We start from the raw sequence: 16,233 nt of genomic DNA on the forward strand, positions 1-16,233 counted from the left end.
TTGCAGCTTTGAGATATTAGAATTTGGATTGAAATTTCGTAGCACATAAAAACACTGTCTGTACTCCATTCCTCTGTGTCCTTTTCTCTACAAGGACTTATAGGAAGGCAACCCAGCAGGTATATGTATAATATCCAAGAAGAAGAAATGTCTTACCTCAGGGCTGCCTGTGGTAGTTCAGAATATCTTTGCCAGAAGCCTGGGAAAGCACACCAACTGTTATACTCCGGTTACTCTGGGTTACAGGAGTCATTTGCATATGAGGAGACGGTATACAAACCATGGAATTGGGATAACTTGTTTGGAAGCCCTGGGTCAAATCCTACCAGTTTGTGTAGGTGAAAGGAGGAGGAAGGGCCCCTTTTGACCTCCAAAAAGGCTGCTCCCCAGATTGTGGGTCTCACATGGACAAAAGTCACATGGGATGGGAGCTGTACTGAGGAAGGGGGAAGCAGGTGAAATCAAGCAGAAATGCTGATAGGGCCCACTTCATTTTCTCTTATGTAACATTCAACATTTTTAAACAATTGTAAATCATTTATGGGCTTCATCCAACTCCTCTCTGTGCCAGCAAGAGAATTTATAGTCCTAACAGTCCCCTCTGTGAGCCTCTTCACATGCCTGTGTTTTCTGCCGAATTCATTCATTTCGATATTGTACTGTGAATTTCCTGCTCCCATGTGGATATCCATCAGGCACGCATCAAGAACAGCTACTTATATATACAATACAATAGTTGTCATGACTGATGGGATTGTGGTCTAGAATCTGAAAATATAAACAATGTTATACATGCACACACCCACTGAAAGTAAGGACAGAGGATTTGTCAAAGGGCCGGAGTCCTGATCTATCAGCTCACCCGTGAACCACAAATCATGCGCTGATCAAGGCTGCAGAGACTTGTAGGCCAGGAACAAGAGGATCAATGTACAGACATGTGCAAAAGCACTGTACTGACTGGTGGATTGGATCCCAGAATCCCTCAGTGGAAGGAGCTGACAATCATCCATCTTCCTTGCTTTCCTCTCTCCCCAGCAGCCTTTTCTGACCCTGCAAAAGGACCCATATGGAGTAATAGCCATGCAGGTCATGAGGCTACATGAGGGAAAGGGGACAAAACTGATCCCCCTTCCCTCTTGTGTGAGCAGAGCTCAGCTGTCAGCAGAGCACCATTTCACCTCCCCACTGCAGCCTGCTGACTGATGTGACTCCATGATGTAACTCCTGTGATCCTAGGAATAAACTTTACCAGGGTCAGAAGCAGTGTTCCCTCTAAGCTGAGTTAGTGTGAGCTCGCTCACAGTTTTTTAGCCTCTGGCTCACACATTTTTGTCTTAACTCAGGAAGGATGGCTCCAGAGGAAACTAATTTTATGCAGCAGCCAAATCGCTCACTCACAACTTTAATGCCAGTAGCTCACAAAGTAGAAGCTTTGCTCACAAGACTCCACAGCTTAGAGGGAGCATTGGTCGGAAGCAGCTGCTCTAGAAAGGGGAAAACCAGAAAGATAAGGGATTCTCGCCCGGTCCTCATGCTGGATCCTCCAGCTCATGATCTCATTCATGTTCCCCATTTCTGGCTTCGCACTGGAGCCAAGGAGGAAGCTATCAACTAGCTCCAACCTTATTTTGATATGAGCGTTGATAGAAAACTTACTTTGCCGGATGCATGAAGTTTCCTGAAAAAGTGGCAAATCCTGATGGCATTTAAGTTATGGTTGAAACGAGTGTTTCCATCCTCATTCTTATGGCTCCTACAAGACTACAGTGCTGCAGCTGTTTCCCACAGCTTCATGGCCCACTTGCTGTTTTTGCTTCTCCTCTGAAGCCGTAGCCACAGCACACTGCCTGCCCAGAGCAAACACTGTGTCATTTCTTGACAAAGGACAGGGGAACACAGGCAGGCAGGCATTGCTGTTCTTCCCAGTCCCTGTAATACATCTCTGATACAGTAACACACTAGCTTTATAAATAGATCTATTAAATTAAGAGCACCATTGCTCATTTCAAAGCAATTCTGTGCCACATAAAATAATTACACTGTACTTATTGAATTATGGGCGGTTGGGGGGGAAGGGATGTCTTACAACCGTACCGAGGAGGGGGAAAGGATATTAAAGTGACACAAACCCAGATGGCTCAAGCAAAATAAGCCTAGTTCGTGAGGGAACAAAATACATTGCTAGTGTCCAGCACAATTGCCCAAACAGTATAAGGTTTAGCCCAGTAAATGGGAAGAGAGAAGAAGAAGAGAAGAGATTGGATTTATACCCCGCCCTTCACTTGGAGTCTCAGAGCAGCTTACAAACTCCTTTCCCTTCCCCTCCCCACAACAGACACCCTGTGAGGTGGGTGGGACTGAGAAAACTCTGACACAAACTGCTCTTTCAGGAACAGCTGTGCCAGAGCTTGTGACTGACCCAAGGTCACATCAGCAGGTGCAAGTGGAGGAGTGGGGAATCAAACCCGGTTCTCCCAGATTAGAGTCCGCACACTTAACCACTACACCAAACTGGTGTAACGTTTCTTACATAAGCCTGGCATAAATGCTTATTTATTATTAAAGGGTTTGTGACAGGTCTGGAAACACTGCCTTCTAGAGCAGGGGTCTCCAACATGGTACCCATGAGCACCATGACACGCTCAGACATCTTTTCTGGCACCGTGAAGTATTCTTAGAAAGTGGGTGAGGCCAGGTGGGGCTTTTTTCCCAGCATGGCTTCTGATTGGCTGTGAATATTTTTTAAAACATTGCTTTGGTAGCAGTTGCCATCACAGCACAAGGGTCTTCACTGTGTGACAGAAGGTAAGCTGGGGGAACCATTTTGTAGCTGGCTCCATGTTCTGCAGCAGCCATTTTATGGCAGCCATTTTGTGACTGTGCCCAACAGGCTGTGTCAGAATTCCAGAGGTGCCCACAGGCTCAAAAGGTTTGGGGTCCTCTGATCTTAGAGGAAGGGGATTTGTACAGAGAGGCTGGTTGCCTGGCAACCACAGAAGAAGGGGATGGCCTCCAGGAAAGAGAAAAGGGAGAAGCTGGGGCATTTTTCTCCTGAGGGAGTTGAGAATTTCTAAAGATGTTCCTAAGGAGAAAAACCTGTGGAGACAGAGAAATACAGTTGGCAGAAGAACAACCATCTTCTGGCATGGGCCTTTGATCCTGACTGTTTATGGGACATCTCCTGCGAGAAAAAGAAGTTTCTCTGAGTTTGTGAAGGAGACCTTACTAAGTGTGCAACGAGACCTCTCTACAGCACCAGAGACTAAAGAGACCTCCTTCTCTTTTCACCCAGACTTAGGGCTACACAGCATATTTCATTACGCGCAGTTTTGTTTAAAATGCCCAGTCCTAAACCCACTGTTTTCCCCACCTTTAAATTCTTCTCTTTTCACCCAGACTTAGGGCTACTCAGCATATTTCATTATGCGCAGTTTTGTTTAAAATGCCCAGTTCTAAACCCACTGTTTTCCCCACCTTTAAATAAAATCCATTTAAGTGTTGTTCAGGATTTGAACAAGGCATCCACAGTTCTGTGACCACTAACCTGGCCCTTTGAGGGCTAAAAGGGTTATACTTGATATCCAAAGACTGCTGAAGGGCACTGTGAGCAGTGGATGTGAACCATCTCCCATTCCATTAAAGGCCTTGCTGCCAGTTTGCTGACAGGAAAGTGTCACTTGATCCTTTTTACTCATTGCTCCAGAGGGAAGAAATGAAAGCACAGAGGGGCTGATCTAGCCAAATTTTTCACTCCCATCACACATGGCTTTTGTACGTGTAGGTCCCATGATTCTCAGCACAGCCTTTTTTGAGTGATCAAAGGAGACTATGTCTTACTTTTACTCCAGCAGAAAATTTGGTTGGGTCCAACCAAGTATATTTTGATTTTATTTTTCCTTCCCAGAGTCAATCTACCTGAGGGGTGGATACCATGAAAGACTGTCACATACTCCTTGGTGTCTGCTTGTGCTAAGTGAAAACCACTGTATCCCCAAGCTCTTTCTTCCAGCACATGCAAGGCATAGCTCAAGGTGTTTCTTCTGATATAATTTCAAAACCAAATTAAATGAAATCATGTGAAATTACGTTAAAAATTATACCAAAGAATTATCAGCTGCTGCAGCCATAGCACCATTGCTTGCTCAAGGGAAACTGCACAATGGCTGCGGGCACACGGGCAGGAAAATGCGGGGGGGAAGCGTGGCTGTTTGCCCTAGGGCTAAAAAACACACGGTTGCGCGAGCAGACCTACCATGGGGGAGGAAGGGGGGAGGTGCCGATCTCTCCACAGTCCTGCGGCATGGCAAAGAAGTGGGGCACGGGGCAAACGGGGTTGGTTTGGTTTTTTTTAACTCAAATGTGCGCATGCTCCCTTGGGTGCTTGTGCGCATCCGTGGAGACTTTGAAAAAAAACCCTTTTTGCGAGGGGACATGGGCGGGCACCGGAACTACCACCGGAAACGCGATCAGACGCCCGCCCTTGCCCCGCAGTTTCAGGAAACTAGTACCTCCGAGGTACTAGTTTTTTACCGCGCATCTTGCGCGGGAAGCCTCGGGTTCGCCACGGTAGCTCGACGTTTCCCAGATGTGGCGGTGAGATCGCGCCCGGAAAATCCGCCTATCTTCCGTCCCTCTAGCGTGCCTAATGCTCCGTGTGACCGCAGCCTTAGTACATTTTCCTCTGCTCATACACTGCTGGATCCAACCCAATATCTGTTATCTCATAAACTCATATGGTTGAAAATGCCTCACTCCACATATCGGAACAGCCCCCTTCCATTGAGGGTCCTTCTCAAGCAGTTGATCTGTTTTCTGTTTTTCTTCCCCAATGGCTGTTAATGTGCATAAAACCAGTTCAGTCAGGCCTCACAGAACAGCCTAGCATGAAAAAAAATGAGACAAAGAGTAACTGGTGATAGGAAGGAAACTAATCTGTATGAGGGCACTAATGTTAAAACAACTAGCACTATAGTAGCGCCTAGTGACAGAATGTAAGTATAACAACTAACACCACCTAAAGGAAGAAAAACCATGAAAACCAGAGACTCTTACTATAAACTGGAGTAAGGATAAGGGTGAGATGTTAGGGAGAAAGCACAGTTCTGAATCTCTCATCCAGATAATGTACAACAGATAAACAACATATATCGAATGAATAAATTCATCCTTTGATAGATACTATGTGGTCTTCCAGTTATATCACACAGCAGACTGGTCGTGCATGTGTTAAGTTCCGTCAACTCGCTTCCAACTGATGGTGACCCTATAAATTAATGACCTCCATGCTATCCTTAACAGCTTTGCTCAGGTCTTGCAAATTGAGGGCTCTAGCTTTCTTGACTGAGTCAATTCATCTCATGTTTTGTCTTTTTTTCAACTTTTCCTAGCATTATATTCTTTTCCTGGTGACTCTTGTCTTCCTCATCATGTGAACAAAGTACAGTAGCCTCAGTTTAGTCATTTTAGCTTCTAGGCAGAGTTCAGGCTTGATTTGATCTAGAACCCACTTATTTCTCTTATATTTCTCCACTTTCATCACAGATTGAATAGGTTACAAGGGACTAAATAGGTGATTTTTCAAGCTTCCTGCCATCATAGAACCCTTTTGACACCAACATGTCTTCTAAGAAGTACTCCAACATCTGCCATGGGAACCTTCTGGGCTACCAACAATTCCAGGGGCTTGTTCTACAGGTACACATTTGGTTTATGAAGACTGCTGAGCAGGTTGACTGGGCATCAATATCTGCCTGCCTCCACACATAGTAGATGCACCATTGGGAAAGGTACACAAGTTCTCTTCAATGGCACAGTTGCAAGCAGTGGTGGGTAAGAAGAAGCTCACACTACTATACATGATCTTTTCACAGAGATACATGAAACCAAAGCACAACTACAGTCAACACTCCAGTTTTAACTAATATCTCCTTCTCAAAAACTTGAGCTAAAAGCTTTAGCCAACATCTCTAGCAGCCTAGGGGAAATCTAGTGCAGGTGTAGCCAGCTGGGGCTTCTGATTGGTTGTGCAGATTTTTAAAAACACGCTGTGGTGGCAGCTACTGCCAAAGCAACAAGAATCTTCACTGTGAGACCAAAGGTAAGTTGTAGCAGCCATTTTGTGGCTGGCTACGCCTCCTACAGCAGCCATTTTATGTCAGCCATCTTGTGGCTGCGCCCACCACACTGTGTCAGAATTTGAAAGGCACCTGCAGGTTTAAAAGGGTTGGGGACCTCTGATCTAATGTAAGATTTTTCTCAATGGGAATTATTCTTAAGGAGGCACGAACATACAAAAAATATATACTACACTGGAACATAAAATCAGTTTGAATTTGCCAAAGGGAGGGGGGGGAAACAGGCAAGCCACACACAGGGCTGGGCATCTTCACATTCACAAGACACAATCTTCAACGAACTCAAATACAAAATTCTACGTCAAGAAAATGTACAGTTTATGAAAGAAATTATGCAATATTCTTGTCTGTACATGCTTGTGTAGCATAAATTAATCCGCTTCCGAGATCTTTTTTTAAAATGTAGAACGATTTGGCAAAGACTGGAGAAGAAAAAAGAGTAGGGGAAACATCAGAGATAAATCAGGAATCATTTCCATGGAGGATGTAATGTACCTTCACCCCAATTCTTTGAATAGGCACAAGCAACTTCCTTCTGGACATGAAGCAGAAGCAACACTCGTATATTCTCTACAGTGGAAAGAACTAGAAACTTGATTTAAAAAAAATTAAGAATCTACAGACATGGCACTGTATGTAAATTGGCTTTAGTATGCCATTCACTGAGCTGGAATAGGTGGTTGCCTCAACAAATATCTCAACAGTTCACAGTTTGTGCAAGCAAAATGACCAAAAAAGGGGAAGTCTATTAAGATGCTTCCAGGGCATTTTGCTTATTTTGGATTTCTGAGTTTGTGGCTTTTTTAGTCAGAATGCGGGAAACTGTCCATTGCCTCTTGAGCACATAATTCAGAACATTATTTATGGCAAACTGCAGATAGAGAAAAGTTATTTGATGACTCCAAAAACCCGCTAAGTTTGCAACTATATGTAGGTTACATAAAGTAGCAAATATTCCGGCAAGAAATTGAATGCCTGGATGATTTGCCCAGGAATTCTTTCATTCTGCAAAAAGGATAAAAGAATCACCATTTGGATACAAGCTCCCCCTTTTCCAATCTGGCCAACCAATGAAAGAGAAAGGTCTTTCTTTCATTATCCAAAATTATAACTGTGACAGAATTCATCTTTCATTTATTGTCAATCACCAAAAATTTGAAATTAGCATATTTTTCTCATTCAGTAAAGTTTGATTCATCTTTTTTCTAGTGTATTTTTCTTATTCAGTAAAGTCTGAAACATCTTTTCATCTGTATTACGGTATTTGGATCCTGCGCTGCAACTTACAAAAAAAAGCTAAAGGCTTCCATCTGCAGAACTGCAAGCGGCACACAAACGTCTGGACTGTATCCTGTGGGGATTTTTCATTCCACCACAATGATTTTTTTTTTCATTCCCATAGAGGAAATGATTACATCAGAAAAAGTTGCCAGATGGAGACAGTTTCTCTTTGCTGCTTTCCAAGCAAACCTGCAATTCCAGTGGATGCTTTTTTTGTTTGTTTCCCTTTTGATCATCCATTATATTTACAGCATATTAGCAAACAGGTATCTCTCCTAATTTGGCACAGCATCACGGACTATGATCTGACCCATGAGACCGGCACCCAAAAGGAGTCTGTGTTCAGTTTCTCCAGTATGGCTTTCAACTGGCTGCAGGCACTATGGAGGTCTTCTTTCACCAGAACCGTATCAATAAGGTGGCCGTACTGTTCTTCGATGAAGGCAGCCGAGTTAGCCATTTCTAGCTGTTCCTCATCCTGCAAATCAAGATGGAAAGTCAACAGAAGATGACATTGAGGAGTTTTCCAAAGAAATGCCACTGTGGTGCTCTAATCAAAAAATCCTCAGCATAAGTAGTGTTCCCTCTAAGCCAAGTTAGTGTGAGCTAGCTCACAGTTCTTTAGCCTCTGGCTCACTCGTTTTTGTCTTAGGTCAGGAAGGACAGCTCCAGAGCGAACTAATCGATGCAGCAGCCAAATCACTTGCTCACAACTTTAATGCCAGTACCTCACAAAGTAGAATTTTTGCTCACAGGACTCCACAGCTTAGAGGGAGTGTTGAGCACATGTCATTCTGACAAACGATTGTGGATTTTGTTACTGGCAAATTATGCAGAATATACCAAACGCTGGCTATATATCCAGGCCGTAAGCAATCTATCTCATTGCTAGCTGGCCAGAGTTTACATTGTGTAATTTGCCTTTCGACATACTAGCAGTGCCCTCCTAAATTAGTCTACTCAGAATCCAATCCAATAGGGCTTACTCTCCGGAAAGTGTGTTAAGACTGCATTGTATGACTCCCATTGCAACCAGCTTTGAATGACGACATGGGAAACATGAATATGGGACCTTAAAGAAAAAGGATGGACCAGATGATCCAAGGCAAGCACAGAAGATGCAACATCAGAAGAACATAAGAGCAGCCATGTTGGATCAGATCAGCCGTCCACCTGGTCCAGCATCCTCTTCTCACAGTGGCTAACCAGATGTCCCAAGGCAGCTTGTAAGCAAGGCACAGATGCAAAGCCTCCTCACCGTTGCTTCCCATCACTGGAATTCAGAAGTTTACTGCCTCAGAACACAGAGATCCCATTTAAGTCATTGCGGCTAATAGTCAGTGCAAGACCTACCCTTCATGATTCTGTCTAACCCCTTTTTAAAGCCAACTCAATTCCCTTCCATTATAACTTATAGTGATATACCACTGAAACCCCAGCGGATTTTTGAAATGCCTTTTAAAGCTATGTTTTCATTTAAACATCAGGCACTCTTAAGCTCTGGGGCTTCTAGTATCTGCATATAAACATCTATCCATTGGTTTGGATCCAGCCAGCCTTTTTGCCTAATCTCACCAGATCATCTTCCATATTACAATTCCTGTCACACAGAGCTTATGCCCAAGCAGGTCTTATGACCTATAGCCTTTTGGGTGGTCGTGAACCATGTACAAATGCCATGTGGGGCAGGGGCTGTCACAAGGAGAGGAATTCAGCAAGACAAACGGAAAAAAGGGGGTCAGGACCCGACTCCCAAAACAATGCAATTTAGAAGAAGAGATTGGATTAATACCTTACCCTTCACTACCTGAAGGAGTCTCAGAGTCGCTTAACAATCTCCTTCTCCTTCCCCTCCCCACAACAGGTGGGGCTTTTGAGGACTGCTCTTGAGATAACTGCTCTGAGAGAACTTGTGATTGACCCAAGGTCACACCAGCAGCTGCATGTGGAGGACTGGGGAACCAAACCCAGTTCTCCCAATTAGAGTCTGCACTCCTAACCACTACACCAAACTGGCTTGTGCTCTGCTCAGAGTCTGCACTCTGCTCTTTGTATTGAAAGATGGATCTGGACTGCAACATGAATGAAAACTTCCCTTGGTTTTCTTTGCATCATTTTAAGAGATATATTTTCCCTTTTCAATGTGAAAAATAGAAGACAATTTCTCCTACTATTCTCACAATGAAATAAGTCTTGGGAAAGGAATCCCAGGTGGCAAAAGATTGTAGATTCGACACAATGGGGGGGGCAGGTTTCTTTTGTAATGTGTTAAATGTGGATATGTTGTGGGGGGGCACTTCCCAACACTGCTAAACCCCATGAGAAAGGAGGAGGGATTCATCTTATAGCAAGAAGGGAGTACCACATCTGCTGAGCTGAGCCCCCTGGAGGAAAGGTGGGATAAAAATAGCCAGACAAACAGGAAGACCATTGGTCCATCTAGTTCATTTGTTCTATATGTACTCTCCATGGTCTTGGACAGAGACAGGCCTTTCCGAACACCGCCTGCCTCAACTGGAGATATACCCAGTGAAGAATTCTATATGTTAAACCAACAACCAGCTTTCCTGTATCCTACCAGTCCTAGCATTTGGCCTCCCCCCACTTCTCTATGCTGCCCTCCAGTTCCCTGACTAGTAGTTCCCACATCAGCCCAGGTTTCTAGCGGGGCTCTCTCAGCCTGTTCCCATTTCCAGGCTGTCTCCAACCGGCTAGGCCTTGCTGATCTGCTGATCCAACAGCAATCCTGATTGACATACACATATACAGAGGATCCCTTTGTACATCCCAGCCCGTTGTGTGAAATACTTACAAGTGGGACAGATATGTCATCTGGTGCTAGAGACATTGGGGCATTCTTTTTCTTTTCTGAAATAAGAGGCTTCACAAACACAACATAGGGCTTGAACTCGGGCGTCCTCAAGTGCTTCACAGCCTGCAAATGGAAATATAACACAAGTGGGGCTGGTCACCAAGACATATAAGATAAAACCCAATCAAAATGGTTTTTTAAACAGGCCATGGAAGAAGGTAGAAGATCAATGAGGAAAGGGACCCAGGAATTCAGCTCTGCTGGCTGAGTTTGGACGCCTCTGTATTATGAGCCTCTAGCAAGAGCAGCATCGCAAAGCCGCTGTTATTATCCTTGCTCATATTGCTCCAAAGCACTTCAGAGAGTCGCCTAACCCGTTTTCTCAGGGAATTGAATATGTGATTCCTCTCTGTCATTGCTTTTGGTTGTTTCTTGATGTGCACTGCTGACTTCTCATAAGCAGTAATAGGTTGCCTAGGCTATTACTAGTGGAAAGGCAATGCTTTAAATTAAAAAAAACCCTTCAGAATGCAATTTTGAACATAACAGAATGGTTCCCCTGAATTATAAAAAGGCCAAAACAAGAAGGTCTCCAAGGAAGATTAGAAAAGATTGCTTCTACTCCTTCCCTTGCAGCACTAAGTATACAACAGTGAAGAGGGAAATAAATTGGATTGCAGTGAGACAGGGATACTCTGGATAATCTAGAACTGGGAACTGAGATGCAGGCATGAGCAGACAGAGCAAATGGCAATAATGTATAATAACACTTTGGGGAGAGCAAGAGGGACATCTTTCCCTTCTTGACGAACAACTATTTATAAAACTTATTAGCCATGTTCTCTGACATGCTGTGCTGAAAAATAAAATTTCTCTGTAGAGCTGTCACCAATGAACAATGAAAACCAATCAGCAAGAATCTTAAACTGGATCAACCAAGCTGGTCAGACAATGGATACTAAAACAAAATTAATGGTAAAAAATAAAAAAAAGATCATCATCTCAGTAAGTCATGAAAGTACCAGCTTAGAAACCCCTACCCCAGTTCTGCTTGTGTAAAGTCTTGTGCAACATGTAGCACTATCCTTGCAATACAGTATAGTGCCAAGACACTGGATTCACAAGACTTTGTGCAAGTAAAAATGCACCAGGGGATACAATAAGTCTGAATTTAGGGCAAGCAGCTGCCATGGGTTTTTTTGTTGTTGCTGTTGTATGTTTCCGCTTGTGCAAAAACCCTAGTGCAAGCAGAAATTTTGCACTGGATCCAACCCAAAGAGTTGTACCTAATAGCTTCATTCCACTAGTATCAAGAACTTCCTCTTGCAGGGAAAGCACTTTCTAGTGGGGAAAAGCTCTGCCATCAGCAGAACAGAGCCAATCAGATGCAATCCACAGGTTCAAACAAAGCACAGCTGTTCTTGGATCCAAAAACCCAGAACTGGGTATCATCAGCATCTTAATGACAGTGCACTCCAAATAGCAAACAATAGGCTGGATCAAGCCAGCTGTTCTGTTACATCTCACCCAATTCTCCTCCTTAATAAGGCCCCTGTCCAACATGGCTTTGGTCCGTGTAGATCTCATGATTGCCGGCAGAGCCTTTTTGGAGTGCAGAAAAGCTGGCTGGATTCAACCCAATTCCTCTCTGAGCAGCTATATACCTATTAGATGGCATCAAGTACAACATGGACTATTGTGGTGCGTCAAAGGATAAAGCTCTAGGGGCTTTATCATGTCACCAAGCACTACCTCCTGTTGCTGTTCACTTAGGTAAGAGCAGATCAGCTGTGAAAGTACTGGTGCCAACAACCAAAACCTCCAGACAACAGAAAAGGATTTGTTACTCTCTAGACAATATGGTGGGAGCTGAGGTGGCTCAAGTGGTTAAGATGCTGAACTGCAGGCTGTGGAAGGTTGGTAGTTCAGCAGTTCAAGACCCGGGTGCCGCAAGACGGGGTGAGCTCCTGTCTCTAGTTCCAGCTCGTGCCAACCTAGCAGTTCGAAAGCAAGAAATTGCAAGTAGATAAATAGGTACCACTTCGGTGGGAAGGTAACAGCGTTCCGTGCGCCTTGGTGTTTAGTCATGCCGGCCACATGACCACGGAAACATCTTCGGACAGCGCTGGCTCTTCGGCTTTGAAACGGAGATGAGCACCACAACCCTAGAGTTGGATTCGACTGGCTTTCGAGCAAGGGAACCTTTACCTTTCCCTTTAGACAATATGGTATCAAAAACCACCAAACAGTCTAGGAGTAACAGCAGGGAGACACTCTTCCTGTCCATCTCTAGATGCAGACAGCACATTGGGACCACTAATACAGTTTCTGTTCTGAAGTCCTGGGTCTCGGTTAATGTGGATCTCCCCAAAATTAGGTTCCTCCAAACTCATTGGGAGCTGATCTATCATCACTCTTCAGTCACCTTGACCCACAATGGAATATTACATTCGAGCCGACAGTCTCCAGTTCTGCAGGATTGTTTGTGGCTTCCTTAAACGGGGTTATTTATTTGTGTGTTCAGAAACCTTATATGCCACTTCTCCATAACCTGGTTTGAGGGAGCTCACAATGAAAACAATAAGAAAACAAAAACAAAACCCAGCAATAAAAAACCAAAAGCAATAATAAAAAAACAAGTCAAGCATCTCTTTAAAAAAAATAACCTAAAAGCAGATCACGCCAACAGCCAAGAATGAATTCACTGAGGCCATGGCTAGAAATCTCGGTATGGTTCCCCAGCCAAGAAGGGCAAGGGTCCAGCCCACAGACAGTGGCTCTCACGATGCCAAGAGCTCCATATTGTTGAGTGACAATAACAAACTGATCCATCCAAATTTGCACATGCCAGCTTGAGTTCCACGGTCTGTCAGAGCAACTGTGATAACAAAACTGAAGATTTACCTCAGGCACAACATCCACAAGGCACACTTTGTTCTTGGACATGACTGACTGTATGGCTTCCAAGCTTGTCCCATAGAGATTCTCCTTATATTCTCCATGTTCTACAAACCTAAAAATATGGAGGAAATTACTTAAAAAAAACAAACCAGAAGAGACAATTGTAAAAAAGGTGCCCAATGCTCATTACAGTATTACAGTTTCCCTTGAGAAAGAATGGTTGGCAGCAGAAAGTGTGACACAGGGTTACATCCAGGGGTCATTTCCTGCAGGAGCGCACAGGAGCGGAGCTCCAGCAGTAAAGAGCCCAGGGGGCGGGCACATGCAACAAGCCACACCCCCTGCTCCCAGCAGCTCTCAGTCAAAGCAAGAAGCAGTCAGGTAAGCTGCAGAGCCCCCCCACCCCCCCAGTCCAAAACAGTCCAGTGGCACCTTTAAGACCAAGTTTTATTTAGGTACAAGCTCTCCCTCCTCTGTGAGGGCAGATCTGCACGCCCCCCCCCCAATAGCTAGCAGTCCAAAACAGTCCAGTGGAGCCTAAGCGGTGGGTGTTGCCTTCTGACACACTTCCGGTGATGTCAGGGGGTGTGGCGTATGCAAATAAGTTATGCTAATGAGTTATGCTAATGAGCTCCTGCACCTTTTTTCCTACAAAATGACCCCTGGTTACATCCAGACTCCTCTTTTTTAGGACGTTAAACTGAGGGCCCATGGCTTCCTTCATAGAGTCAATCCATCTCATGTTGGGTCCTCCTCTTTTCCTGCTGCCTTCAGCTTTTCCTAGTATTATTGTCTTCCCACTGGGGAAGAGGATAATGCTAGGAAAAGCTGAAAGCAGAAGGAAAGAGGAAGACCCAACATGAGACGGGTTGACTCTATAAAGGAAGCCACAAAGGCCCTCAGTTTGCCAGACCTGAGCAAGACTGTTAACAACAGAACATTTTGAAGGGCTATAATTCATAGGGGTGCTGTAAGTCAGAAGTGACTTACACACACACATACACAAAGTCATCAAAGTGGTAAACATACAGCCTCATTTTTCCATAGGCAACTGAACCTGTGAAACAGCCATCTGGAACCTCATTCCCTGAATGGGAATTGAGACCCCAAGACTGGGAACAATACTCATAGTGATACCAGTCCTGGCTCCAGATATAAATAGCAGCAGCCTGTGTACACATGAAGCTACCTTATACTGAGTCAGGGCATTGATCTATCACAATCAATATTGTCTACTCTGACTGGCAGCAGCTCTCCAGGGTCTCATGTAGAGGTCTTTTCCATCGCCTACTACCTGATCCATTTTCTTATGTGTAGATGTTGAGGACTGAACCTGAGACCTTAGGCATGCAAAGCTGATGCTCTACCATGACCCACATCCCCATCCCATCAAATGGACTTCAGGGCTCGAAGCCTAAGTCCAGCTCTCTCTAGATATCAGAATCAAGTGGACCTTTCCCATTTGGTGGCAGTTCTACGACGGGAAAATCTGTACCTCTAAAACAGGGGTCCCCAACCTTTTTGAGCCTGTGGGCACCTCTGGAATTCTGACAGAGGGTGGTGGGCACCAGGAAAGGTATCAGTGAATGCCATGGTGTCCCGTGGCTCCACGTTGGCAACCCCTGCTCTAGAATGTTCTCTGACTTGTTAAAGGCAAAAAAAAAAAAAGCCCCATCAGAAAAGGAACCGACAGCCTGGTATCCATCAGGCATGGCCCAGCCTCCAAATTTCGCCCCACCACAGACATGTCTTCTGCTTCCTCCGGCAAGTCAAACCAAAGCCTACTTGTTATGCTGCACATCGGTCTCAAATGACTGCTTCGAAACGAAGTTGTACTCCACCCCCTCCTTTTCATGACTCTTCTTGGACCTTGTGGTATCTGGAAAGCAGAGGGAAGCGAAGATCAGACAGCACCAATTGATCAAATATAGCTGTTTGCTAGGTGGGTGTTTGTTTTGGGCGCCAGAGAAAGTCAACCAAGTGCATTCCCATGTTGCAGCTTTGAACCTCAGACTAATGCCTGCTTGTTCTCTCCGCTACTAGATCTCTGGCTTTTTCAAGTGTTTCAGGAAAGCACCCATTTTGTTGATATTAAACTGTTCCAAGGGGCTTTTGCAATGGATGGCTAATCTCTCTTGGGGCTTCTGGGAGCTCCCTGTGTTGTTCTTATAAGCTGCAGAAATGAGCTTGGATCTCTCCATCATCTATCTTAATCCTTCCAGAAAGGCTGGCCTCATACTTTGAATGTCGCTGGTTCTATCTGACTGCTTTCTCTCAGCTGCAGTGTAGCTGGTCCAGACTTATTCACAGGTTTGCTTGTTTATTTGAAACCTTTTAAAAGCCATCCTTTCTCCAACAAGCCCACAGCCATCACCATGCCTTGTGACACCAAATCCCATAAGTACATCTCATGCAAAGAAAGTCACTGTCTTCCATTTTGGCTCCCCCTCTTCCACCTACATCTGAGCTTTACTGGAAAACCCATTCCTCATTGCAATATTACAGGATCCCCATAACAAATGCATCACAGTGGCCCCTCTTTCCTCCTTCCCTCCTCTGCATATATGTTGCTGGAAAGAATCACCCTCCCATTACTTCCATCTGTAAAATATATGGCAATGCTGCAGAGCTGCAGACTCCTTCGCCCTGTTCCCAAGGGATCTATGTGCCACACGAGGATATATATTGACCAGTCCGAGTGAGTGTTCACTATACAACTTCTATCAAATAAAAGTTATATCGTTGCCATGGAGTATGTGGCCTTTTTTTGTGTGTCTTGGCTGCTTCCCTCTAACAATATCGCATATTTTCCCATGCAAATTGAGACAGGAGGTAAAGAGCGCCAGATCATAAGCACAGTTTTAAGGACGAGTGGGAGGGTGAATCTATAGCTACAAAGACATGGGCAGGCTCTTATTTAGGGGATGCTCAAATCCTTCCCTTGCCCACTCACAAAATGTGTCAGATTGGGCCAATCCATGTGCTTACCGTCAAAGGTAAAGGATGAGTAGGGCAGAAATTCTCTCCTTCCACAATTCTTGCTCAAGAAACTTTTAAGTAGGTTCTAGGTCCCCCTCCCCCCTATTATCTTTCTTTTCCTCT

General features: G+C 44.6%; 1 protein-coding gene across 1 annotated transcript in view; it reads right to left on the reverse strand.

Annotated features, from left to right (window-relative positions):
* Positions 1-7,716: 7,716 nt before the first annotated feature.
* Positions 7,717-16,233, reverse strand: part of MPP3 (membrane protein, palmitoylated 3) — a 92,272-nt gene continuing 83,755 nt past the window's right edge. Inside the window, exons 15-18 of the mRNA XM_015423178.1 lie at positions 14,917-15,010; positions 13,135-13,243; positions 10,231-10,353; positions 7,717-7,896 (exon numbers count right to left, since the gene is read on the reverse strand). Of these exons, the coding sequence (XP_015278664.1) occupies positions 7,717-7,896; positions 10,231-10,353; positions 13,135-13,243; positions 14,917-15,010 (506 nt within the window). The remainder of the gene's footprint in view (positions 7,897-10,230; positions 10,354-13,134; positions 13,244-14,916; positions 15,011-16,233) is intronic.

The sequence above is a fragment of the Gekko japonicus genome, unplaced genomic scaffold (genome assembly GCF_001447785.1).
Source record: "Gekko japonicus isolate JY-2015 unplaced genomic scaffold, Gekko_japonicus_V1.1 scaffold661, whole genome shotgun sequence".
NCBI lineage: Eukaryota > Metazoa > Chordata > Lepidosauria > Squamata > Gekkonidae > Gekko > Gekko japonicus.